General features: G+C 42.8%; 3 protein-coding genes across 3 annotated transcripts in view; 1 reads left to right on the top strand and 2 right to left on the bottom strand.

The window, feature by feature from the left end:
• Positions 1-5,325: 5,325 nt before the first annotated feature.
• Positions 5,326-9,615, bottom strand: txnipa (thioredoxin interacting protein a). Its single transcript, XM_066674898.1, has 6 exons — positions 9,137-9,615; positions 8,008-8,080; positions 7,750-7,897; positions 7,149-7,508; positions 6,713-7,027; positions 5,326-6,605 (listed from the first exon to the last, which is right to left on the bottom strand). The coding sequence occupies exons 1-6, from the start codon at positions 9,390-9,392 to the stop codon at positions 6,558-6,560; spliced, it is 1,200 nt and encodes a 399-aa protein (XP_066530995.1). The 5' UTR covers positions 9,393-9,615; the 3' UTR covers positions 5,326-6,557.
• A 6,235-nt stretch (positions 9,616-15,850) lies between these two features.
• mtx1b (metaxin 1b) overlaps positions 15,851-27,972 on the top strand; it is a 28,875-nt gene continuing 16,753 nt past the window's right edge. Inside the window, exon 1 of the mRNA XM_066674387.1 lies at positions 15,851-16,004. Coding sequence (XP_066530484.1) covers positions 15,852-16,004 — 153 coding nt within the window. The 5' untranslated portion in view covers position 15,851. The remainder of the gene's footprint in view (positions 16,005-27,972) is intronic.
• Positions 16,789-26,939, bottom strand: LOC136699571 (uncharacterized). Its single transcript, XM_066674389.1, has 10 exons — positions 26,622-26,939; positions 22,385-22,463; positions 20,940-21,051; positions 20,706-20,846; positions 20,501-20,599; positions 20,362-20,412; positions 20,188-20,235; positions 19,446-19,484; positions 18,113-18,216; positions 16,789-17,151 (listed from the first exon to the last, which is right to left on the bottom strand). Exons 1-10 carry the CDS (start codon positions 26,780-26,782, stop codon positions 17,086-17,088), a joined length of 900 nt encoding a protein of 299 aa, XP_066530486.1. The 5' UTR covers positions 26,783-26,939; the 3' UTR covers positions 16,789-17,085.

A 27,972-nucleotide genomic window follows, 5' to 3' on the forward strand; every position in this document is an offset into this window, starting at 1 on the left:
AGACAGCGAGCGCTGAAGAGGGGGCAGACATTTAAAAATCAACACTCTGCATTAAAACAGCTGGATTATCCTTTGTCATTTCATTAGTTGTGACACTTGACCCTTCCCTCGCTCAGAAACAGCCAGGACTGTTTATGAAAGCTGTTTATATTCAAATTACAAATGCAAATGTGCACACACTAACAGCTCGGTACCTGTTGGCTTTGGGTTAGGTGCCTTGCTCAAGGGCACCTCAGCTGTGGGTTGAGGGAGGAGACAGTGCTGCTGCTTCACTCCCACAGCCCCTGATTTTCCTGCTGGTCCTGGAGCTGGTCCCAAGCCCACTGCTCTAACCATTAGGCCACAGCTGCGTTCCCGAGCATCGGCACATCTTCTCCTGTTTAAAATGGTTTCCAGAGCATTTCACAGTCTTTCACTGTCTCTCCACCTCTGTTTATTTCAGTGGATTCATTTCCTGTGATGGAATATTTACAGAAGGTTAGAATCTGATCTGTTTAAACACTACATTAAATATAAGGCTCTGCCTTGTGACTGCTGTGAGGGGTGAAGATGGCCGTGATGCAAAAGCAAAGAATTCAAAGCACCCTTCAGTCCGTCCTACAGTCCCAATAGTGGGAATGTAGGGAATATTAATGGAAGTTCTGGGGCCATTGCTTGTGTGAATCAGTGAAGCAGAGCTGTAATGGCTCTCATTCACTCTTTCCTGTGTAAAAGGCCACTCCCACTGTTCGCAGCATGTCCTCTGTGCAGAGTTGGCACAGTAGCACCTACTTCTGAAACCATATGTGATTAGATACCTTTGTTGGGGAGTAATTTGTAATCCCAGTATCAGATAAGCTTCCAACAATGTTTACAAAAGCCCCGACCTCTGCCCTCGCTGCAGCAGCGACCGTGCCCTTGTCCAAACACACTCTGTGAAGCATGGATTTGGCCCCTAAACCTGAGCTGTTTTTGCGCCCACAAGACACTGACCACGCTCCGAGATAAGAGCAAAGGCCTTCAAGGTCGTTCCGGAGCGGAGCGTGTGGGAAAACTACAGGAAAAATCCTCAAACACAAGGCCTAAAAGACATTTTAGTTCATGTGTCCACCCTTTCTCCCAGTGTCAGCCACTAAAGATGAGGTCTGCTGTCTGACACCGGAACATAGCACCCTGGGAATATCAAGCTACAGGAATATTAGACCGTGGAGATAAGGAACATCAAACGAACATGACACTGGGAAGACAGAGACCTGGAAGTATGGGATTTAGTAAATGTAAGGCTCTGAGAACATAGGACTCTAGGATTATGGAGCTCTGATAATAACAGACAATGGGAAACACAGGAAACTGTGAATATAGGATCCTCAGAATACAGGCCTCTAGGAATATAGGGCCCATAGGAATACTGAACCATAGCATTATAGATTGATAGGAATACTGAAGTCTGGGAATATAAACATCTGGAAATATACACACCTCCAGGAATACAGGATATAAGGAGTATATGACCGTGGTTATATAAGGCTTTAAAAATATTAGGCCCTTGATAAATAGAGCTCTGGGAAAATCACAGAAGTCACAACTGCCTTAAACTGGGAAGAAAGAGCTCTGGGAATATTGGACTTTACTGAATGTAAAACCATAGGAACAAAGGGCTCTGGGGATTTAAATCCCTGAGAATACAGAAGTCAAGCAGTACTGAGTTTTGGAAATACAGAACAGTGAGGAATATAGGGTTGTCCAGACTGTAATCCACTTGTTACTCTGCATACTTTGTAGGCCCCCTGTTCTTCAGCGCTCAGGACCCCCACAGAGCAGATGTGATGTGGTGGTGGATCATTCTCAGTGCTGCAGTGGTGGTGGTGTGTGTTGTGCTGGTGTAGAGTGGATCAGACACAGCAGTGACTGCTGGAGTGTAGTGATGGTGGTGTGTTAGTGTGTGTTGTGCTTTGACACGTGGATCAGACACAGCAGTGCTGCTCCGCTGTGGACAGTAGAGCTGAGAGAACGGACAGTGAATGTAGAAACAAGGAGGTGGATACATGGCCAAAACAGAAATGAGGATAACGAACACCACTTCAAGAACAGTTCCACCGCCCCATGACCCAGTGCTGGGCGCTGTATACCGCTCTAACCCTAACCCGTCTCTGAACATTGTGACTTTAGGCTCATGTGCAGCTGCTCCAGAGGGGCTCATTTCATTCAATGCTATTTTTAATAGAGTTTTTGCTCACTGTGAGTGCACAGATGAACATTTGTTTCCATAATTGGACATATTTGAGATAACGCTCCTGTTTGTCTGCAGCTGAGCTAAAGACAGAGCTCCGCCTTTTTCTCATCAGCGCTCACAGCTGGCGTGGGTTTAATGCTGAATTTCTTTTAGCATTTTTATCGGAGCATGAGTTACTAACATCTCATTATTTGTCTAACGCTGCTTCTCTCGAGGAGATTAAAAGGGACATATTCTCCCACTTTTCCACTCTCTGTGCTTTAGACATCACGTCAGACGCGGAGCAGAATCAGAACGGCTCGTTTTATCCCGTGTTTTCAGACTCAGGCCGAGCACAGAGGACTGACCGGGTGGGTCTTGTTTCACAGTGTGTGGGTTGGTGGGCTCCAGGTCCCAAGAATAATTTGAACATGAACTGAACAATGGATTTGTTTCATAATATGTCCCATTTACAGACAGTGACTGTCACTATTAAGTCTCGAGCCTTCAATGAGCAGCGTCAGAGCAGTGAATGTATCTTTTGGGGCCGGCTCCCTGAGCGTCCACACGTCCACACAGCGTCAGAGGAAGGCAGCGTCTCGTATCTGATTCATGTCCCAGGGACTTCCAGCAGACATCCTACACTCCAGAGAAATGCACACTGGATTTTTTTTCACACACACACACACACACACACACACACACACACACACTCACACCCACCCACACACTGATACGTGGCAAAGTGTATTTCCACCCTTTTTAAAGCTTATTTGAGTCCTCCTGTGTTACATTTTTGCATTTGAGCATGTCGAGCAAAGGGGCGGGGCTTCCCAAACGCAAGCGTTTCCCATGAGATAAAGAAGGCCCGAGTTATCTACGGTCCAGGCACGTCAACACACACACAAACACACTCTGCAGTTGCGCACAAAACACACTGAAACAGGAGAAAACTGACGCACATTCAGTGCTGAGTGAAAGTAAAATGCCTGGTCCTCTTCCCACAGCCCAGGACACGCATCAGGAACCGCTCTCTCAAACAGAAGCACAGCGTGGACACAAACACTGTACGGAGAGTTTAAAGAGTTCTCAATCTGCAGAAGAGTAAAAGTCCAACCATCACGGTCTTTAGTTCTCTGTGGTATCCTCATGTGTGACATTGTAGTCTTTGGAATTAAGATATAGACCTCCCAAGCCTTATTTAGCCCAACTGCCACCGGGTGTAAATTATTTGCCACAATATCTCAGCATTAGGGAGGGAGGCTGTCAATTTTGCAGATTCAAAATACACACCATCCTCATTAGAAGTCCTCAAGAGCAGTTTAGACTCCTGGGTACAGTCCTGTGTTTTGAACAATGGCAGAAAAATGTGACATGCAACATTTCATGTGACCTGCCTAATAAAGGACACAAGGCTTTTCCTGTACAGCATCGATTTTCAATCCACAGGGAGGGAATGCCTGATAATTAGGGTCATCTGTCACATGCTGTTGTGTTTTATCAAGTTTTTAATTTACCCTGAAATATTGCATTCACTTTTTATCTGAATTATGTAACAGAACGTAAATGCTGCAGGAATGCAGTGGAAACGTTTGATTCAGCTTGATCTGTTGGGGTGCTAACCAAGTGAGCTCCACCAGTCAATAAACCCTCACTAAGCCTCGTCCACTAGCTCGCCCTGGAGCGATCCCCCACGACTGGACAGATACCCTACCTGAGTATGCATACTTCAACAAAGTAATGGACTCATCACTCAGGGTCAAAAGGCAAAAGCCTCTTCTAGTCTGGACCTCTGGTCGTCTTCTAAAAATAATAATAATATATCACTCAAGCCTCAAAATAGAAGGTCCCTGAGAAAATAAGAGTTTGTATATAAATAAGATGCTGGGAGTAGAGGGCCCTTGGAATACATGAAAAAAACATGGATGACAGTAATGGATGTAGCTTCCTAACACCACTTAACCCCGAAGGTTCCTGGCTGGATTTATACCCCTCTATTCCAGGCTTAGCAATGAGCATGGTGACTTTAGACTTACACTTTTCTACACCTTACATCTGTTGTTAGTTCAGCCACATTTCACATTTCAGTTTGTGAACTAAATTTGGAACTGTTCGGTGCGTTTCCACCGATATGAACTGGTTCGTGAACCAGAAAAATCAGTTCCCATTTGAAACCAAAGAACAGCAGGTTCTTCAGCACTAACCGTGGCTGAATAATAGAAAATAAGACACGAACACGCTCTGTTTGTGTGTGTTTCTGGGGCTGTGTTTGCCGCGACACCATGGGCGTTGGCCAGAGCCTCGGCTCTGCGTTGTTTAGTTCACAAGATCAGCAGGACGCCTCTGAACTCTGCAACATTTACACAGCATTATATCTCACTGAGGGAGGAGGACTGCTCAATTTGTCTTATTTCATGTGAGTGTGGGTCTTTGTGGTGGGGAGACATTTTGTGGCGTTAATTTTGTTTATAAAACTCTATAGAGGTGCACTCGCCCTCCTTAAACCAGCAAATGGGGAGGAAACATCAGAATTTTATAAAAAGTGAACCTAGGCTTTAAATGTGCTATGTTCTTTACAGCTTCCCCCCAAAGTCCATCAACAAGCTGCTTATCAATAAGGGCTTTTGTTACCTTCTGTAACAGAATTAGCAGTTAGCAATCTCCTCCAAGTGTGTTGAGCTCCTGTGCAACGGGTTGAAAAGATAAGTTGGAGCTTCTTGTATCTCAGCACCCCGGCTCGATGGGATTGTTGAATTGCTCAAACACATGTAATGACCACAGAAACCTACAAACTGGAATGGGGTGCTCTGGAGCAGCTGCACATGAGCTGGAGGTCATCATTACCATTGGAAAGCATTGGCTGAAGGGGCATGGAGACTGTAGAACAGTGTGTGTGGACCTCTATCCGGTGCTATTGGTACAATCCAGAACTCCCAACATCGAGACCTGACCTCACACTCCTTCTCATGTCCGATTACAATCATATGCTCACAGCAATGTTTTAATATCTAGAGTAAAGACCGCCATACACAGGATCCTTGGTAGGCTCTGGACTCACCACAACTTTGATCAGATGTTTGATGCGATTACAGTTGAAGTTGAATGAATGACGGAGATAAAAATGTTCAATTTAAAAAAATTGTTTATTGAAAACTAACCCATAGGGTTTCCCATACAAAAAGTTTCAATACGTATATGCACATGTATAAAAGATGCATTGCAAAATCATGCCACAGATAAGTCTTACATCAAAGTGAAAAACACATCAAAGAACAAAGAGCAGGGTCTACATCTCTCCAAAATGAAATGTAATCTTTGGGAAGAAATTCAACCAAATCTTATTGATGACGTTTAAGAACACAGTGCAGTTCCTGGTGTTGAACATGGCTCAGATCATCTGTATGGCACTGGTTTTGTGTCAGTCTTTTCTGGCTCGCAAAGTAACCCCACGTACAAACACCATCGTGAGGTTGTGAACACAACTGAGTGGAAGGTCTAAGTTTGATCTTTGCACAAGCTACAAGTTTTTACACTGCATTTGATACAAGAAAACCAGGGAATCTGGAAGACTGGAGGAAAAACAAACACACTATGTACAAAACAGTCCCTGTCGGCAGTTACAGAGCAAATTGCATCCATGAAGAAAGTGCATTATAGATGAAACAGCATCAAAAGAAAAACACTGATAAATATAAAGTTACATGAGCTCTGTGTTGACTTTCCCTTCATGCCTCGAGGCACAACATCGTGTTCTAGCACTGACCTTATCCATTTCTATCTCTTTACTATGTTTTACCTGCTTCTAACCCACAAAACAATGCTACGTGTTTAGAATACGGTTCCTCAGACGCAGAGGAGGAGTAATGGAATGATTAGAAACAAAAAGAACAAGTAACAGGATGAAAGTCTAGAAGCTACTATGTGATGCGCTGGAAACCTTTTTTGTATTTTTTTTTTTTTAAAGCTAAAGCACTTGCTCTTTTCAGTAGAAAGTCTTGGAGTGTCTTTATGGCTTCAGTAATGCAACAGTCAGCTTCATGTCTCAGCAGGAATCTCAAGATAAAGAAGAGCAGCAGTGAAAAAAAGCACCACACTTTTTGACTTTTCTCGTGGGTTGGGTGCTTGTACAAGCCCTGAAACATTCGTCAGTTCGCCCCAAACTCGGGAGTCTTCGCTGGAGTGGCGGCCACGGAGAGCACAGGCACCAACACTTCTCCCATCAGACTTCGCCTCCCATTGGCCCCCGAACACTTTCATAGCCCGGAAAAGGCTCACATTTCGGTTCCTGAACGCTGAAATAATTAAGAGCCTAGCGTAGAATCTGTCCCGTTTATAAAGGACGACAGTCCTGCAGCTGCTGATGCGCTCAACAGACTGGAAGCATGCGAGCGTTTCCGTTGTATTCTTCCTCCACCTGGAAAAAGAGGGCGGCAGAGAGTTAGGTTTGATCTTTATGGTACGACGTTACGTATTATCGCCATTGCTTTATTTGCCTACTTCATGACGCACCAGACAACTCACCTCAGAGTAGGAAGGCAGTGAAGGGAACTGGAACCGTGGAGAGTTCATGAAGATGGGGCTGTCTCCTCCGTCGTAGTCGTCGAGCAGCGGAGTGAGGGGCTGGTCCAAGCTGCAGTCGCGGGTCACGTCGCAGTAGCTCGGAGGAGCGGATGACGGCATGCGCAGCGACACCCAGCTTGCCGATGACGTGCTGACCGAGCCAGCCTGACTGCTGACGCTGTTCGTCCGGCTCCCGAAGCCGCTGTAGGGCACGGTGCCGATTACCAGAGGCAGCTCCAGCACCAGCTTATCACTGCCAGGGATGTGCATGTAGATCTGAGGACAGAGGAAGAGAAATGCTGTGTCATTAATCCCTAATCTCGCTTGCTCCTTCCTGAACGCCTTATTTAACACAGGCTAACAGTGGAAATGTGAAGTGCTGGCCTTTAACACTCACCATGAGCGCATACTCCACGCGGATGATGTTGCAGCCCAGGATGGACGGCTTGATCTTAGGCACGCGGATGGTCTTCCCCTGCCAGGCGTCACACATGCCGGAGATGATGTGGTTCCCCCGGACGGAGGAGAGCTTCTGCCTGAAGACTTTGGTGCGTCCATTGGCCTGGTACGTGTGCTTGGCCACGATGGCGGCTTTGGGAACCACAATCCTGGAGCAGGTGTTCTCGAACTTGGCGTCGATGCAGATCTCCTCGCCCTCGCAGAAGCCACGCCTGTCGATCTTGGCGTTGAGAGACACCTGGCCGTCGGGGATGAACATGCAAGTGACTTTCTTCTCCTTCATCCCACCTGTCGGAGACTGAGACGAAGACGAGAAAGAGAAGAAAAGAGAGTCAGTTAAAGCTCTGGTGCTTTATTCTTCGTACATAATTTGGCATTAGCTCTTAATTAGAAGTCACATTAAGAGTAGCTTTTACAGTATTAACATTCCCAAGTTTAAAGTCAAAAATCCCAATCAAGTAAAAGGAAGTGAGGCCAAATGCTAAGTAACTTCACTTTGAATGAATCCAGTGTTTAAAAACAGGTCCAAAATGTCTCACCAGGAGGTCTGGGGTGTTCACATCGATGGGCTCCTCCACCTCAAAATGCTTCCTGCACTCCAGAGCAGGCTGGGACGGGCTCTCCATCAGGGCTTTCACGTAGTACTGCACGAATCCAAACTTGCCCTTGTAGGAGGACACCAGATGCCTAAACAATGATGTAAGCGTATCATTAGGACATGCTCTGTTCAGCGCTCACAATACAGGAAACGCACCTGAAGTGAAACCAAAGCGGATTGTGACTCTCCAAACACTCACCCGACTGGAAGCTCAAAGCCGAAGCTGTACTCGTATTTGTTGCCCGGCCGGAGGATGACTGAGCCATCGGTGTCTGTTTAAAAACAAAAGGATGCAGATTATTATGAGTGAGAAAACACTCAAGTGCCACACATTCCTGCAGCCGTTCGGAATGCGACCCCAAGCAACTCCAATAAAGCTTGAGTTTACAACCGGGCTGGTTATCAATGGAGCTTCTACCCCACCTGAGCCAGGTGATACGAGCTAGATCCCTATGAAAGTCGATATGAATAGCTACGAGGGCTTGATTTAAACCCCCTGCTCCTGGGGAATCCCACCAATTACGTCAGCACCTAAGCTTGGGGCTATGCTGGGTTCACAGTGAACCTCTACTGAAGATGTCAGGGAATGCCCCACTGCCTTACACTGCAACACACCAAACCCTTTCTAGCTCGGGTCATCTGATGATTTGATCATGATGGCATTCCACATTTACATACTGCTTTGTTTCTTTCTTTCTTTGAGTTTAAGCTCCTCCACAATCACATTACGGTTTCAGTTTCAGACTTTTTTGTTTTATTTGCATTGAACCTTAGCCTCAAAAACATCAAAACCTTCATGCAATAACAATACAAAGGTTTCTATGCACAGTGTGAACTGAAAGGCATTTTCTTATTACTCTGCACCTCCTTGGTTGATAACGCAGTGTGAGATTTTTTTATCTGCAGCTCTGTAAAAGTCAGGCTCCTCTGCAAATCACCTGGCACCCAGCCACATGTGCTGATACTGTTGTTATTTTCTTTTTCAAAACCTACCGCTCCATCTGTCCAGAGCACACAGTTTGATATTTAATATGAAGTCCTATATTGCACTATTACACTATAATAATATTTCTGCATTACCACTGTATATGAAATTACTGTTTAAATAGCTTTCCCTTGCTTTCTAGTCAAATTTAATCATAAACATAGTGACTTCAAGCCCTCAAAAGCCTTCTTTATTGCTCACATGTCTTTCTGTGCTTCATCAGAGACCAACACTGGAATGCCCTGCTCTGAGTGTGGGACAGTAGGTCAGTAGACCTGCCCCTAAGCTCCTCTACAGTGAGTGTGGCACCACCAAAACAATCAAAACATGCAGGGCTTCTCACCTGAGGGCTGGTCATCCAGGTGGATCACCTCGTCGTATTTCAGGTAGTCGATCTCCTCCTTGCACCTCTGCTTGCCTTTGGCGTACTCCACTTTCGCACAGCCGATGCCCAGCAGCCTCATGGAAGACACTCGGGTCACGTCGACCACTTCCACCACCACTTTGCCGGCCACCTTCTCCCCGCTGCTGTAGAAGACCTTGGAAGGGTCGCTGAGCACGATCTCGAAGACCTTCACTCTCTTGGTCATCGCCACCATGGTTACAGTTGTTGTTCTTCTGGTCGCTTGTAAATATTCACACTTTTGTGCCCGAATGTGAGCTCAAACGCCTCGTCAGTGCCGCATCTAAACGTGACTGGAAAGAAAATCGCACGCAAATACGTCTCTGCTATTGTTATGTGTGTTATTTAACTTAAAACACTGTGTACTCAAACCTACAGCCGTTATCACTAGCCTCAGTTCTGAGAGACTGAGGCTAGCTCATGCTTATATACCGCTAGCCTTGTTTATCGCGCGGTGCTGTGCATGTGCTCGAAGCATGCAAGCCATGGCTCACACGCGTGATCAGCGCTCCGATTGGCTAAGAGCGAATGTTTGTGCGGCGGCGGCCAATCAGCGCGCAGAAGCGGCGCGTGGACAGCGCATGGAGCAGGCGACGGAGAGCGAGTGCACAGCGGCTGCTGAGAGGGTGGAGGAGGAGGAGGGAGGTGCGGGGGAACACGGGGCGGGGCTTGGGGCGGGGCTTGGGGAGGCTCGACTGGTGAGAACCAGACGGGAGAGATCCGAACAAAGGCGGAGGGGCCTCTGTTTACGTCGAGCGGACAAAAGTATGTGGACCCCCACATATTTTTTTGTTCAAAAATACACGGGTTGAAAGCGAGTCTGCTGCAGATTTTGAAGGCTATTTTAAAACACAGTGTGCAGTAAATGCCCCAGAAGTGTTTAAACACACTGCACCACTTGTTTGCAGCGAATTCACTGCAATATCACATCGTGTACTTTTGGTAAAGGCCAAATGTTTGTGGACTCCTGCTCAAGGCGTGAAATGAAGGGCGTTGATAGGGATTTTTCACCCTAGTGTAGTTTCAAGTCTTATTTTTATTGTAGTTGTCTAATATTTACGACACTTACTGAAAATTCTATTATCTTTATTTATTAATTAATGTAGTTATTGTTTTTTATTACTATTCCTGGACTCTATATGTGAGGATACAGCCCCATAAACATTAAGGAGGTTAGCTAGTGTTGTTGGGAGTTATTAATCCATATGTCCCCCAGGTTTCACCTCTGCTTGACATTAGTTACTGAGACCTTAGACCCGTCCCAGGCCGCACATGGGTGTGCTGGTAAAGAGGCAGCACTGCGGGCCCAATCTCGACGCCCGCACACTGTATGTGACCCAAGCACATCTGACCCACTTCTGATAAAGACGAGTAGGCCCTGGCCAAGTTGCCCACACAGTGACCTCTGGAGACACGTGGCCCTCGTGCGGTGAGCGGGAGTGGGAGTGAGTTTCGGGCCGACTGGGTGTAGCTGAGTGGGCTCAGCCTTGTTCTGTGGAGATAACACAAGCTCTGTGGACCGTGAAGCAGCAGAGATCTCTCAGTAGTGGAAGGGCTAAAATACGTTGGACAAAGCCCACCCCTCAGACGTGATTCTGGAGACACTGAAACGTGCTTCGGTGACTTCTCAGGTGAAAGGTGCCCCCTGTGTGGAGCGGCCCGGACGTTTCGGAGTCACGGCTGAAGCCCGGGACGCAGATTGCTGTCCACATACTTATGTCCTCCTGTGTTTCCTCTCACACACATCACCGTCTGTCCTCTTTCTGACTGAAGGACCATGTGACTCGGGTCATGTGGACCACGTAAAGCAGAAGATTACCGTTCTCTTTCTCCTCCTCCTCCTCACTCGCTCCAGACGGCACCCTCTGCTTAAATCGCCGTGTCGCAAGGCCGCGCAGTTCTGCTTATGTCTTCCTTTCTTTCTTTTACTTCGTTCTTCTTTCTTCTTTCTGCCTCTATTTCTTTATACGTTCCTTCTTTATTTCCTGTTTTCTGTCTTTCTTTCTTTTCTTCGTTTCTCTTCTTTCTTTTTCTTTTGCTGTTTTTCATTCATTTTTTTCTCTTTCATCCTTTTTCTTTCATTATTTTAGGTTTTCTTTCTTTCTTTCCTTGGGTTTTTCTGTGATGAAGCACTGGAGGAAATGCCCATGTTTCGTGCTGGTGACTCACTGTAATTAACACCTTGGCCCGAGTCCAAAAAACTGATTAATAAACACAGTGTGGCCAAAAGTGTGCGGACACCTGATCATTGTAAACTTCTTCTCAAACAAAGCGTATTAATCAGCCCTTTGTTGCCAAGGCTTTACGCTACATGCTGGAACATCTCTGTGAGGCTCTGATGGCACTCAGCCACAGCGGCTGAGGTTGAACATGGTTCCACTGCCCCACCGCCCAATACTAGGGGCTTCATACCCCTCTAGCCCACATTTGCCGTTGGTTACCTGAGGCTCATGGGCAGCTGCTCGAGAGCATTTAGTGTCTTTGGTGGAGTCTGTGCCTTTTCATTAAGCGTAGTTCCTTGTTTCTGTCAGTGAGGACCCTCCTGTTACAGCCTCCACACTCCACTGTTCTACACTGAGGCCACGTGATCAGGGGGAAGTGACCAGATCACTTTATTTGTCTATTGTTCTCCGCTACTGACTCTTCATTTATCACTGGATCCAGGAGTTCAGAGCAAAGGCCCAGAACTGGACGAGAGAGAGAGAGAGAGAGAGAGTGTGTGTGTGTGTGTGAGAGAGAGAGAGAGAGAGTGAGAGAGAGAGAGAGAGAGTGTGAGGGAGAGAGAGAGTGAGAGAGAGAGAGAGAGAGAGAGAGAGTGTGTGTGTGTGTGTGAGAGAGAGAGAGAGAGAGAGAGAGAGAGTGTGTGTGTGTGTGTGAGAGAGAGAGAGAGAGTGTGTGTGAGAGTGTGAATAAAGGAGTGAATACAGAAAAGTGAATGTGGGTAAAGGGGGGAGTAAAGGAGTGAGTGTGGGTGTTCTTGGGGACAGTGTGTGTTCTGTGTGGATGAGATTCCTGTTCACTGACTCAGGATCAGACTGGGAAATTCTGCCTGTGTTAGTCCCTGCTCCTAGATTTTACTTGCATTCTGCCCTTACATTCCAGGATCAGTGTGTGTGTGTGTGTGTGTGTGTGTGTGTACATGCTTGGCCTATATGTGTTATGTATGTGTAAATATTTAGGCCCACGTTATCCAGCAGACTGCTGCGCACTTATTCAGTCAGTTTCTCCACCGTGGATTCAGTGTAGTCCTGGGGTTTGTGAATGTGTTTTGTTTTTTTCTTTTGATCTAATTTCTCTGTTTTATCTGATGTGCAGTGACTCACTGTAGAGAAATATAGAGACTTTACAGTGGTGGTGTGATGATGCTGATAGGTGCAGTAAGTTATAGTCGTTTTATTAACCCCCTATCACCAGTGTGAACCATCTACTGAGGTTTGAATGGAAACAGACGAAGGAAAATAGTGATGTCTGAAATACGTGAAGGCAGCACGGTGGCACAGCAGCTAGTGTCTCTCACACACAGCTCCAGGGCCCTGGGTCCATGGTACAAAACACACACTGGGGGGAGGATTGTGTACAGTGTAAACTATAGAACAAGGGAGATATGTGTATACAGTGTATAATGTATGTAGGTACATGACATTAACAAGAGGAGCATTAGTATTATCTGCACTAGTAGAGTTCAGACACAGGGAGAACACACCACACTCCTCACAGACAGTCACCTGGAGGAAACCCACACGGACACAGAGAGAACACACTACACTCCTCACAGACAGTCACCTGGAGGAAACCCAAGCAGACACAGAGAGAACACACTACACTCCTCACAGACAGTCACCTGGAGGAAACCCACAAAGACACAGAGAGAACACACCACACTCCTCACAGACAGCCACCTGGAGGAAACCCATGCAGACACAGTGGGAACACACCACACTCCTCACAGACAGTCACCCGGAGGAAACCCACGCAGACACAGAGAGAACACACCACACTCCTCACAGACAGTCACCCGGAGGAAACCCACGCAGACACAGAGAGAACACACCACACTCCTCACAGACAGTCACCCGGAGGAAACCCATGCAGACACAGTGGGAACACACCACACTCCTCACAGACAGTCACCTGGAGGAAACCCACGCAGACACAGAGAGAACACACCACACTCCTCACAGACAGTCACCCGGAGGAAACCCACGCAGACACAGGGAGAACACACCACACTCCTCACAGACAGTCACCCGGAGGAAACCCACGCAGACACAGAGAGAACACACCACACTCCTCACAGACAGTCACCCGGAGGAAACCCATGCAGACACAGTGGGAACACACCACACTCCTCACAGACAGTCACCCGGAGGAAACCCATGCAGACACAGTGGGAACACACCACACTCCTCACAGACAGTCACCCGGAGGAAACCCATGCAGACACAGTGGGAACACACCACACTCCTCACAGACAGTCACCCGGAGGAAACCCATGCAGACACAGAGAGAACACACCACACTCCTCACAGACAGTCACCTGGAGGAAACCCACGCAGACACAGGGAGAACACACCACACTCCTCACAGACAGTCACACGGAGGAAACCCATGCAGACACAGGGAGAACACACCACACTCCTCACAGACAGTCACCCGGAGGAAACCCATGCAGACACAGTGGGAACACACCACACTCCTCACAGACAGTCACCCGGAGGAAACCCATGCAGACACAGTGGGAACACACCACACTCCTCACAGACAGTCACCCGGAGGAAACCCACGCAGACACAGGGAGAACACACACCACACTCCTCACAGACAGTCACCCAGAGGAAACCCATGCAGACACAGTGGGAACACACCACACTCCTCACAGACAGTCACCCGGAGGAAACCCACGCAGACACAGGGAGAACACACACCACACTCCTCACAGACAGTCACCCGGAGGAAACCCATGCAGACACAGTGGGAACACACCACACTCCTCACAGACAGTCACCCGGAGGAAACCCATGCAGACACAGAGAGAACACACCACACTCCTCACAGACAGTCACCTGGAGGAAACCCACGCAGACACAGGGAGAACACACCACACTCCTCACAGACAGTCACACGGAGGAAACCCATGCAGACACAGGGAGAACACATCACACTCCTCACAGACAGTCACACGGAGGAAACCCATGCAGACACAGTGGGAACACACCACACTCCTCACAGACAGTCACCCTGAGGAAACCCACGCAGACACAGGGAGAACACACCACACTCCTCACAGACAGTCACCCGGAGGAAACCCACGCAGACACAGAGAGAACACACCACACTCCTCACAGACAGTCACCCGGAGGAAACCCATGCAGACACAGGGAGAACACACCACACTCCTTACAGACAGTCACACGGAGCGGGATTTCGAACCCACAACCTCCAAGTCCAAGAAGAGAAGTATTACTAGGAGTCACAGTAACAGCCGTGGTCAGTCTAGAGCAGGAGAAATCTCTCTCTCTCTCTCTCTCTCTCACTCTCTCTCTCTCAGGTCTGTTGCTGTTCTCTCGCTGGCCTCTGGAACACATTGTTGATTATGATTTTCCCCCTGATTTGCCATAAAGCTACTAGCTCCCCTTGTTTTCCCTCCTCTCTGGTTTCCTCTCTCCTGTCTCCCTCTCTCTCATGCACCAAGGCGCCCTGTTCCTACTGCTCTTCCTGGTGTTGCCCTGATTGTAGTGTTCAGGGTCTGTGAAGTATTGTCCATAACGTCCAGCAGCGTATTAAGCGTCTGTTATTCTACCACCACCTCCAGAGTGTCCAGTATCAATAGAGCCAGCCTTCTGGATCCGTTTGTCCGGTCTGTTCTTGCACTCTTGTCAATGCTATTGCCCCAGGACCCAACACAGAATTTAGCACGATAGATGAATATTTACATACACAGTAAACAATGAACAAGGACCATTATTAATGCCATTGTTCTACAGCTGTGTAGGAAATGGAGACGTGCCCTCAGCAAAAACCTGGACATCTTCACGCAGAGCTCGGGACAGTTTTCATGTGGGCTGACTGCGCCCCCTACCGACTCACAGAGTATATCACCACGCACAAGCCTTTTTAATAGAAGTGAATTTAATTTGACTAAAACAATGCAGCGGTCTAAGGGGTAAATCTCAGCTTGCTCTCTGATCCCTACGTAGTGTTCAATGTAGGTCGTGAAAAAGCGGGAGATACTAAATAATGGGCGCCTAAAATTGCATCATGTATTATTTTATTTGTTTATTTATTTATTTAATTATCATTATTAAATTGAATATATTGATAAAAAAAGAATTTAAATTAAAATTAATATTTTAAAAATATGTTATGTGTATCATACAATTTAAACATATATTGTAATTTTATTTTAATTAATTTGTATAATGTGTGAGGTATAAACTCAACTGATCCCATGCTCCCTTTGTAGTGCCCTAAGTAGGCCATGAGACAGTGGCTGATAATGAATAACGGGCGCCCAAGGACTGTATTATATTCTATATTAATATTCCGCTTTGGGCTGTAAGACTCGCTGTTTAGAGCTCTTTGCACCAGTTCGGATAAGAAGCCCTAGTGTCGTGTCCTACCTAGTGCTCCATGTAGGGAGTAGGGAGCCATTTGTATGGCGGCCTGGGTGAGGAGAGACTGTGCGACGCACTTCAAAGTTAAAGTCTCCTTGCCTTGTGTTAGAAACATGTCGGCACCCATGGAGCTGTTCTGCTGGAGAGGAGATTACAGTCTGCCCTCGGTGGACGTGGACTGTTTAACGGTTCTGGTAAGAGCAGAGAGAACCAAGCGCTGCTGGGTTTACTGCGTGTCTTTCAATGTAAATATGCAGTAGTTATGTGTCTGTGACATGGAGTGTGAAACTTTTTGTTCCACCTTCAGTACATTTACTATTCTAATAACGTCACCTTTTAAGGTGGAAGGGATAATGAATAAAAGTCTTTAAATCTTTATTTTTAATACCGACGGAAGGCAGTTAAGATAAAAATCACTGTGTCGATTACCTTCAATTCCCAACTTTTATTACTTGTAGTTTCTACAGTGAGAGGCTACACCCAGCAAACACAGCTACGTATTCACAACGTGGTAAAAACCACTATATTAGTCATTTGGAACGTTGTGTAAATATTGTCAGAAAGTCAAAATGAAACACTTTATAGGGTTGTCACAACGTTTTTGTGCAACATTACACTACCATTCAGCAACAGATTTGCAACATTCCAGAAGGCCCCTTTCATGTATTCTGCAACATTCTGACAACCTAAAATGTAATTACTCATTTATAGTCACAAAGTAGACATAAAGTTACATCACATTATGCAAATACTGTTCTATATTTCTCATAGTAACATTGTCAGTGCATTTTTCCTGATCCACATCATCAATCATTTTTAGTCTGTTACAAAATACGGACATTACTGTGGCCAGAACAGAGATACTTAAAAAACGTGATATCATAGATTAAATTATGTCATCCATTTTGTTTTCATATTTCAGCATAATTACATGATAATGTACTTGTCATAGTTTTGTTTCCAAAATTGCAATGATGCAAAACATAACTACAAGCATTACACAAACATAATAAATATCAGACAATCACAATAACATTCAGAATGCAGTTTAATCAAAAATAATTTTACAAAAAGAGTATGCACGTTTATACACATTACACACAAACACAAACATACACTCTTTACAACAGTTAAGCTCCATCCACTCACATTGAAGTTAAGAACAAATTTTAAACACAGAGCACAATAAACAGGAGTCAGTCAGAACAAAGTTCATTTATTCACACAACAAAAACAGTCTGATGAATTCTAAGGAACAGTGAGGTTGGAAAATGTTCATGTAGAAGTAAAGAAATTATAAGATGGTGATTCAGATTCCACTGGGTCTGAGTTCGCCAAAGGCTGTGGAGGGGAGGAAATGAGACAATTCAAAAGTGATGAACATTGCTTGTATCCCTATAATTGTGCTACAATTGCCATATAAGGAGCACTGTGTAAGATTTAGTGACATGTAGCAGTGAATTGGAAAATCCCTCCCTTCTGGTGCATCCCCATCTTCTCTGCACCTATCCAAGTTTTTAGTGGGGCTCATTCTTTCGTTTTTTTTTCTACTGCACAGATATAAGATATAAGTTTGGTGCATGTACTGAGAGCAAGGCAGAAAACGCATGTCTCGAGCTGCAGCACCTGCATGGCCAAACATCATCATCTATGAAAATGATCACTGAATTCATGTTCTGTGACTCTTGAACATAACCATCTAAAAAACTTTTATCTAATTTTTTATTGCTTTGGAGAGCGGCTCCTTGTTTGCACGTGGTCATGCACTGTGAAATGCCATGCATCCCAAAAGCCCCTGAGTGTTTATATCCAACAAAAAATAATGGAAATCAGCATGAAGCTTCCTGTCAATTTGCAAACCTACAGAAAAGTGATGTATGAAATTACGAAATCAATCCAAGGTTCAGATGGAGTTTTTGTATGTGAAAGTAAACCAACTATGAGCTTCTTGCCCAACCAATTCCAGAAACGATCCTAGGTGTGGATTTGAGTATATGGGACTGGAAGTATGAAAGGTTAACAGTAGAAGTGACTGACATCTGACTGGTACAATGACCTCATGCAAGCTGTGCAGTGTTTTTGCCTCCTTAAAGTATGTTTTACTGTCAAACAAATGTTGAAAAAATAAAAATCGGTGCATCCCTACTTCTAATACCTAATGATGCTTCTCATAATGCTTCTAGCACACAGATTTGTAGTTACAGGTGATTATACTCTAATAAGCATATGGTTTTATATTGCATTTCTGCTAATTACTCCCCTAAATCTTACACACTGCATGTTTCACTAGATTTTTACTTACATTCCCTTTTCGTCGTGCAATCCCTGGTGCATGCTTCAGAGTTTCAGCTATGTGAGCCTCAATGTCTGCTGCGTTTGATCCTGGTTGGCTTCTCATCACTGCTTCTGCATAGATGAAGCATACATTTTTAAACCCAATCAACATTGATTTTTTTCCATAAACATCTAAGCTCGCAAGTACAGAGAAATACACTCACTCATTATTACTCTGTAAATGGTTAGATTCTGAAGTGAGATTTTCCCTTTCCTTCCTTTCAGACTAAATGAAGCCCATATTCTTGAGGATGCAATTGTGCGCATTGTACGTCTTACTGAATCTCCAAGGGAATGCCCCCCTAAGGTGGCAAGGTACCTGACCTATGAAGAGAATTGTATAGTTTACAGTTTTAATTTTCCTATTTATTGGAAATATTTCAACTTATAAACAATGGATTGATGGTGCGTATGAGAGGGTTTGATGGTGTGTGTGAGAGAAAGTTTAATGGTGAGTGTGAGAGCGTTTGATGGTGTGTGTGAGAAGTTCAATGGTGTGTATAAAAGGGTTTGATGGTGTGTATGAGAGGATTGACAGCGTGTGTTAGAGGTAAGTTTGAAATGGTTATTTAGTAATGAAAATGGTTTTATATTTACATTGATAAGTCAAAAAAAAAAAACCTTTTACAGATTAACAATTAAATGGTTCTTTGCATCATGAAGGGTTTCTTCAGATTGATTGAAAATGTGCTATAGACGTTTTCTGTATAGTGCCTTTAAGAGAAGAGTTCTGTATGGCACCAAAAATGGTTCTATTGTTACAAGCTTAACATCATAACAATAGAAGATTACTTTTCTGAAAAGAACCATCTATAGCACATTCTCCATCAGTCTGAAGAACTCCTTCATGATGCAAAGAACCATTTAATCATGCAAAAGGTTCTTCGAGTGTTCAGGGTTCACACCATTTCCCTTAATAAAGAATCCTTATAAAACCATCAATTTTAACTGTGTAGTTGTCTATGCTGCATTTAAATTGGATTTGTAATTATGAATTTATTTTATATCATTGGATTAATTGAGCTTGTCACCATTTTTCTTTCTTCTTCTTCATCTTTCAGCTTAATTTCAATCTTATTAAAACCCTCCATATCATCCACAGTGACAAACTCCATATCCATTGGCACCTCACTTCTAGCATTAATCAGCTGTTTAAGGAGAAGGCTTTGTTCCTCCTGCTTCTGCAGTAGCTGGTCAAGTTTCATGAGGACATGCATTTGAAAATCTATGAAACAGAATTTTGTCAATATAATTTCCAAACATTATCAATAACATTAATGAACACTTACAAAGAAACTTACTGTCTCTTTGAGGAGAGCGCTCTGGTTGAATGGGTGGTCCTAAAATAATTGCAGAAAACATTTATATTCTTAATATTCTGTTAAAATTCCAACAGGCAAAGGCTGTGTAGTAAATTATTATTTTACTGGTTGTTTTCCATATAAACAAACATCACTGTCTGAGGGCTAATGCTTCTCATAGTCACAATTCAGCAACTGTTGAAATGCAACAGAGCCATTTCCACAGTATTTGCTATAATGTTTAAAAGTACAAACAAACAATTTTTTTGTTTTTCAGATATCAGCAGCCTGCATTTCTTGTCATTCATGCATGTTCTAAATCATTCCAATCAATGCCCACTCTTAATTATTCTAACTAATGCTGCTCTGTGTGTGTATGTATGTGTGTTTACTGCCCCTAATCCCTAGTATGAGAGTGTGTTCACTGCCATGAATGAGTTAAATGCAGTGGTCAAACTTTGTTGTACTATTGTACAATCATAAAGCATGTAAGAAGTAGTAAGATGTAATGCTTCAATCAAATCAGCATTTTGGCTTCCAATATTATATTAAGATTCTTCACTGACAAATATAAAAGTCACAATAAAGCCTTAAAACTAGTCAAGTAAACTAGAAAGAGTACACGAAACAATAATAATAATAAAATAAATAAATAAATAACAATGTACATTTTCCATACATGAAAACCAATACCAAACCTGCATCACAGAAAATAAAACAAAATGTATTCTCTGTAACTCACTTTGGGCCATTTCCAGTTCTCTACCCACAACCACAGGAATCTCGGACCCTATAAGTAACATAATAATGTCTACATTATTTCATTTATTTAAACATGCCAGATTTTTTTCCCTTCTATTATTGTTTGTATGTATATGTGCATGTGGCTGTTTGTTATAAAAAGAAAATAACTCACAATTCGGCAAACTTGCTGGTTCTCTTGCCATATCCAACCCTCTTTCCATATCTAACACAGGCAATATAAACATTACATATACATGAATGCATTCAGACATACAACAGTTTTAATATTGATCAAATAAATAATGCCTTACCTTGGTAGAGAGCACATCTTGTTTGTGCAAGAAAGTCAGACAATCTAGGTGGAGATCTAGCTTGAACTTTAGGACCCTTGGTAGGTTGGAAACTATCATCTGCAGCACACAGTTAAGTAATATTTACTGATATATTGAACACCAAATTCTTAATATATTAAGACACATTGCCCTTTAAAATACATGCATCATATTAAATATTTACCATCCTCACTGGCAGAGGTATAACACAAATAGCGAGATGGTGGCCTCTTTTCCCTTAGCTTCTTCCCACTCCCATCTGACTCCTCTAAACAAGAAGTGTTCTCTGCCTTCCTCATTAGCTGATGAGCTGTTTTATAATCAACTTTGCAAAGAATTGGTGCCCAAGAGTTAAAATATTTGCTTCTAAACAATTAACAATAATGATTACAATGAGCCTTCAGAAATTGATACACACCTGATGATTTAAAAACTCTGACTTCAAGTTTTTTCCACAACGCTTTGTCGGGCAAAGATCCACGTTGAATCAATTTTTGTTTATTTTTAGGTGGCCAGTAGCAAAAGTGTCCCTAAACATATAAGTGAAGTTGAATTACTTTGATGGGCCTCAACCTTTTTTTGGAAACTCTCATATTTGCTGCTTTCTAGATTTAATTAAGCAGCGATTTTCTACGTCATTCAAGTGAGTGTGTTTAAGGAAAACATCAAAATGTGCATGTAAGGGCTACTCTAAAGCCAGAACAGGAAGCCATAAAATTTACTAGCATTTCAAGTTTACTAGCAAGTAAGATCATGTTACATACTTTCAATACTACTCTTGAAACACTGGACAAGCTTTACAGACTGGTGACAAAAATCCAATTTAACAAAATAGTAAATTGCAATACACATGTCTAAAAATGTAAGGAGTATTGTTAATTTCATATTAGTGTTATATATTGAATGATCCTGGGATCAGGGACTACCTACCTTAAATCTACATTCACTGTTCTTTTATTAGCTCCACTGACCATACAGGAGCACTTTGTAGTACAGGACCCCCACAGAGGGTATGATTTGGGTGTTGGATCATTCTCAGTGCTGCAGTGACACTGACATTGTGGTGGTGTGAGTGGATCCGACACATCAGTGCTTCACACATCAGAGCTTTTAAAACCTATGCACACTCACTGTCCACTCTAATAGACACTCCTAACTTGTTAGTCCACCATGTAGATGTAAAGTCAAAGACAGTAGCTGATCTGGTGCTGCAGAGTTTGTATAGGTTTTCCTCTAGTCCATCAGTGGACACAGGATGCAGCACACAGGACACTGTTGGCTGGAAATTTTTGGTTGATGGACTATTCTGAGTACAGCAGTGACCCTGAGGGCTTTAAAAATTCAGCAGCTGTGTCTGACCTCTTGTGCCAGCACAACACACACTAACACATCACCAACACGTCAGTGTCACTGCAGCGCTGAGAATGATCCACCACCCAATTCATGCCTGCTCTGTGCATCCTGTAGTGGATCTGACCAATGAAAATCAGGGTGAAATCAGGATAAGAAAGTACGCAGAGAAACAGATGACTGCAGTCTAAATGTAGAACTACAAAGTGTTCTGGTGTTTTCAGTGGAGCTGATAAACTGGATGATGAGTATAGACACAAGGTAGGTTTTCCTAATTCAGTGTATAAATTGTTAACTACCTTAGTGTTTTAAACTGTAAGCTCTAAACTCTAACAGTATTTTAACTGAAATTAAGTTTTTTTTCAGCATACTGTAAAGTTCATACCTGTGTACAAACCAGTATGGATAGGTCAATTGTCATAGGTTTTGTTATAAAAACTACAAAAAACTGTGTACCAATCACATAATAATGGTATAGGAATTACATGCATTACATTAAAATAAAAATCTTACTTCAGATGTTCTCTCCACCCAGGAATCCGGGACAACAGCCACACTTCGCTCTTGTACAAATTCAAGAACTGAATACATACTGTTAACATATAAAAAAACATATATAAGTTGGTTATCTGATATTCTATTACACGTCATCAACTTAACCTTGAATTCATTATTTATTCCTTGTTTGTTCATTTACATATATACATAGTTCTTGTTATTGCTGGGACGGCTAGTTACTGAATGCAGTTCATTCATTCACTCCTTATGAAGAAGGGTAAGGTACAAAATATGATTTCCTCGGTGAATTTTGATTGCCCTTTTCATGATTTTATTTTTTGGCACCATCCTTATGGTCATGTCTCCACAGTGAAATGTATATGCTCCAATGAATGTTGAATCACATGGCTCCACAAACATTGGCATTGGTTGGCTATAAATGCGGCACAAATATCCATTCTTTGTGTCATCAACAATTTCACAACACTGTCCATCCACTGACAGAAAAGCATTATCTGGTGTGTGACAAGTGAATGTTTCTCCTCTTTTTTTGGTTTGTAATGCCATTCCTGTCTCACTCTCCCAAATTCTTTTTGCAATCTGCACTAGTGGGTTTTTAGGGGATCTAACCATTTTCTTCAGTGTCTGCAAGTAGTTCTCAAAAGGAAATCCAGAACAGTTATCCAGAGAATCATGAATGATTCCATCAGTTGCTATATGTAGCAAAGAATGCACATTGTATATTAAAAACTGAGATCCATATAGGTCCCTGCCTTCAGCTACAAAGTACTCCAAAAGACTTTGTGCATACATCCCATATTGTTTCACGTGGTCAGGACTTAACAAAATGCACAGTGCAACACTGAAACAAAGAAAATGCTCATATAGGTCTTGTCTAAGTACACCAGGCAAAACAACTTTACCTGTATATAGCATAAACTGTCTAAGTTCAGTTGCCTTCCATCTGTCTAGGTGTTTCAGACTCCTGGGTCTTCGGGCAAAACATGTGGGAATGTTTTTCTGGAGATCTATGAGCCTAGTACTAACAATTTCAACCTGTCCTGCAGACATCATTGTCTCCCTGCTTCGTCCTCTTGTCCAGATGAGTAGTAATTTTTTCATGACACCAAGACAAGTCTGGTGCATATAATCAATTGGAAAAGCTTTTACCATGTCAATTGGTAGTTCACAAAATGGTGTACCACCATGATGGTGTTCAGCTTGGCTCTGTGTACGGAATGTCCTATCTGTTCTGAGAAATAAGTGATCTATTTGTTGGTATGTCACAGTATTCTGCCAGGTGCCTCTCTGGTGACATCTATCACACCCATAGTAAGCAGAGTATTGCTTGGTGTTTTTAACCATTGCACGTGCAGGTGCATCACAGACAACACATTTTATTTTGATTTTGATATTCTTTCCTCCTATGTCAAAACCATTTTGTAGTACATCTTTTAGATCAGAAATGGCATCTTCAAGAAAGGACAAGTCTGTTGGTCTATGGTTTCCTGAGGTTAGAGTGAGAGGGAAGACAAATAATGGATCTAAATGCACTGCGCATAGCACTGGCCACAAGCAAGTTGCTGAGCTCTTAAATAGTGGCAGCCCATCAATATTTAGGGAAAGCTCCAAATACTCTAATGATGCTATTTTGTCCTGTGAATAGCGTTCCATTAGTCTTGACAGTTGGTGTCTTAATTGAAAATGTACATACTGCATTCCAGATTTAATTGTTGTTTCTACAGATCTAGCTGTCTTCAGAAGTGTGCGGGTGGTTAAAGGTACTGTTAAACCAACAGAGCTAAGGATTTTCAAAAGATCATCAACAGCCCTATGTGAAACACTGTTATCATTCACCCAGCATGCAAGCTGTTTCTGTATATCTTGTTTCAGCTCCTTTTTCCTCAGACTTGACTGAGAGGGAGTTGTTGCATTATATGTACATGTGTTACATGCAACACTGCAGCCAATCTCAACAGTGGCATCTTCGCTGTTTGCCTCAAATAAGGAATAATTGCAGTCAGTCTCATTGTCTTCCTGGCTGTATTCCTCAGACAAGTAAGGACTGCAAATTGTCCCTACAATAGGCTCCTGGCTGCTTGCCTCAGATATGAGAGAAGAAATTTTTATCATATTTTTTTCTGTTTTGTTTTCTGAGACCCCTAATCCTCCAAGAATTCTCCTGGCTGATCTCCATCTTTTGAGGTAGTCTTTCCTGCTCCATCCTCTTTTAACCATCCTTAAATATTAAGAGGTCCAATTTAAAGTCAGAAACTCATCAACTGTTATCACAAATCCATTATTATATTGCTGTAAAATAAGAGTGTAGGAGTGACTGGGTCATTAAATAATTTAAAATATAATTTACTCTGACATGCCAAATGTCGTAGAATAGCAGTTTGTGAATTGATTATTAAGTGATGTTACCTTAAAAGACTGTTTGAACGACGTGATAGTGGGTGCCAGACAGATGGGACATAACATTTTCAAAGTTTTGTGGCCACTTAATATTACTCAATCCATTGTACAGGGAATACATCATAGAAGGCATTACCACCCACAGTTTATAGCACAGTGTCCACCCACAAGAAGACCTACCAGAGTGCCTCTGTTCAAACCATGAAACCAAACACCACATTACATGGGCTCAGAAGGTTGCTAAAAGGACGCTAGAAGACTGGCAACATGTGGCTTGGTCCAATGAATCGGTTGTTTTGGACTGATTGTACAGTGTGTATGTGACCCAGACCCCATGAAGACATGGACTGGTGGACCTTGTGCTCCCATATCCTGCTGAAGCTAAAGAACATTGCACTGACCTGTGATCGCTTGTCTTGGTAAAGTCTTCGATTATGTATTCCTTGCACATGTTATACTGTAGATAGAGGAATGTTAAATGCCCACTCAACTTTGGAAGTGGAACATGCCATCTGTCTGACACATGCTCTCTTGCCTTTTCCAAACTCTGATAATATATGTCGCCTTGACATTAGCATGCTGGCCAATGTTCAACCTCACTCACAGGATAACACCTCACAATGTATACAGGTACGGGCATTGCCAAGTCATCCTCTGAGGTAACACTTGATAATCAATTTACATAACGCTACTCCATGACATTTGGCATGTCACTGTACATTAATAACTATCGCATTGGGAAAATAAATATTACAAACTATTCATTTACAGTATTTTTACATATTTGATTACATATTTTAAAAATTATTTGAACAATAAATTGATAAATAAATATACATTGATGTATAATGAGTTAATGCATGAGTTCATTATTCTGAATAATTCATTTTTGTTTAGAGCATCCTTGATAGTGTCCTAATTACCCGAGACCTGTAAATTTGCACATTAGTAGTATTTAAGTGTAGAATAGAAACGTTTTAAACATTTTAACTAAAGTAAATGGGTTTTACATTATTGAGAATATGGATTAAAAACTTTTGTATTATTATTCTAAACTTCTAAATGGTAGGTTAGACCTATACGCAATTATTAATTACGAGATGATAAATGTATTTCAACATGTGGACGACAGGAAAACGGAAAAAAGAAATGCACACATTAAGTCCAGCTACCTCATAGTATCCACATAACACAACAGCAAGTGAAATTGCCTACAATTTATTGTTTGGGCAGTTAAAAGGTAGACATACCAAGACATTTATGTGAAATGCGTCTGACTGAACTTACAGTGAGATGCGTTAGCATTTGCCAATTAACCCATTCATGGCACTCGCAGTCACTCAAACTCTCTTTTGTTCAGAGACACACACCTCTATCAACATTTCCCTCAGTTGTAGCTATACAGTACGATGGCAAAAAGACAAAAGTATTTTGTCTATTGTAGTCATAGGAGTTTTAGAATCAGAAGAGTCGACTCCCAACACCCTTTTGCCACACTAATACTCGTTTAAAACGTCAAAATAACTTCAGGACCAACGAAAAAGGCAGGCGACTATTGGAAGAGGTGTGGGACTCGAATGCTCTTTAAAATTATAGTTTTAAATATAAGTATATTAGTATAACTTATTAGTTATACGTTCTGTTCAGTAACATTAGCTAACTAGCTAACATCAATTGTACAAATAATGCTGATAAACTAAGCAAGAATACTGAGCTATCTACCCAGAATTGTCTGTAAATGGGGACTATGGTAGTACGTATATAGTATACAACATATACATTCGAAAATGTTCTAAAATTTATATTTTATAGTCATAATTTATAAATCACTCACCTGAAATCCTGTGAGACTTCAACGCAGCAACGGTTCTTCGCCAACTGACAAAAAATTGAATTTCTCTCGTGCCCTCTAGGAGCAGGTTGCAGAGAGGTGGACACAAGGTTGCAGCGGGACCAGTAGAATCTGATTCGCGCAGTTGTCATAACGTACTTCATTGGTTATGTTGGCACCAACCCACATAGTTCATAACTGCAACCTTTATCAATAGGTTGATAGAAAGTAGATGCAGGGTTTTATTGCCACCAACCTTAGTGCAACATATTAACAACATAGTAAGAGAGTGCCTGTTAAGTAACGTGGCCACCAACATAACCACAACTAAAATACAACGTTGTGTGGAAGTTGTGTGTTTGCTGGGCAGTGCACTTCGATCGTAGCGCGCCTTACAAAAAACTACAACTCCCATGGAACACGACGGAAGCTGACGGTTGGTGGAAAGCTTTAAAGGAGCAGTCAGAAATGATTAATGTTCCTAACTGATTCGCTTTCTTCTTATGAAACAGCCGTTACTCTGACACCTAGTGGCCAACATTTATTTCACGTGGGATGTTTGCTGTGTAATTTGTAGAAATCTTTTTGAGAAATAAAAGTCCCCTTCGTTTTTACGTTATTAGAGTGAACTGAAGTCAGGAGGGTAGTGAAGGATTTTAGACATAAACTCATGCAGGTTTTTACCAAACAGAGCTGTGGATTATGGGTATCAGCTGTCCACTAGCGTACAACGGTTGTACATTGCTTGTTGCGGTGCACTGTGGGATTCTTTGAGTGCAGTGAATATGATCAACGTTTGCAGGCACAGCTACAAAATGGTGGAACCCCAAAATAATGCACTATATTGTGAATAATTTCTGACACAACATTGGATTAAACCCCTAGCAGCCATAAAGTCCCATAAGGCCTTAAAAGTTTCCTAGCTGTAACTCGTCACCTTCACCTTAATTCAGCACACGCTGATCTATAAATATACAGTTAGTCCCGGCCTCTACCTTCATTCACTCTTTCACAATTTGTCTCCTGCTTGAAAGCCCCTCCCTGTAAGCTGACAGGATTGGTTGCCTCGGTATGGTGTAATAAACCCTAATATTCTAAATCTGTGTTTTAAGAATTTTCGGAACATGGCCGCCATGTTGCTAACCACTTATTTCAGTCAGGATATGTCTTCTAACATCTAAACAACAAAACCACGCAGGGTAAATCCTTGACTTAAACAATTACTTTATAAACATGATATATATTTCTGACTGAAACAGGACTTTTGGACTAGGTACTGGGTGGGATCATTTGTGAGGCCACTGTCGGTGAATTGTGTGGTGTGTTCTCTCTCTGGGACCCCCACAGTCCAGAC

Source organism: Hoplias malabaricus, chromosome 6 (genome assembly GCF_029633855.1).
Source record: "Hoplias malabaricus isolate fHopMal1 chromosome 6, fHopMal1.hap1, whole genome shotgun sequence".
Lineage (NCBI taxonomy): Eukaryota > Metazoa > Chordata > Actinopteri > Characiformes > Erythrinidae > Hoplias > Hoplias malabaricus.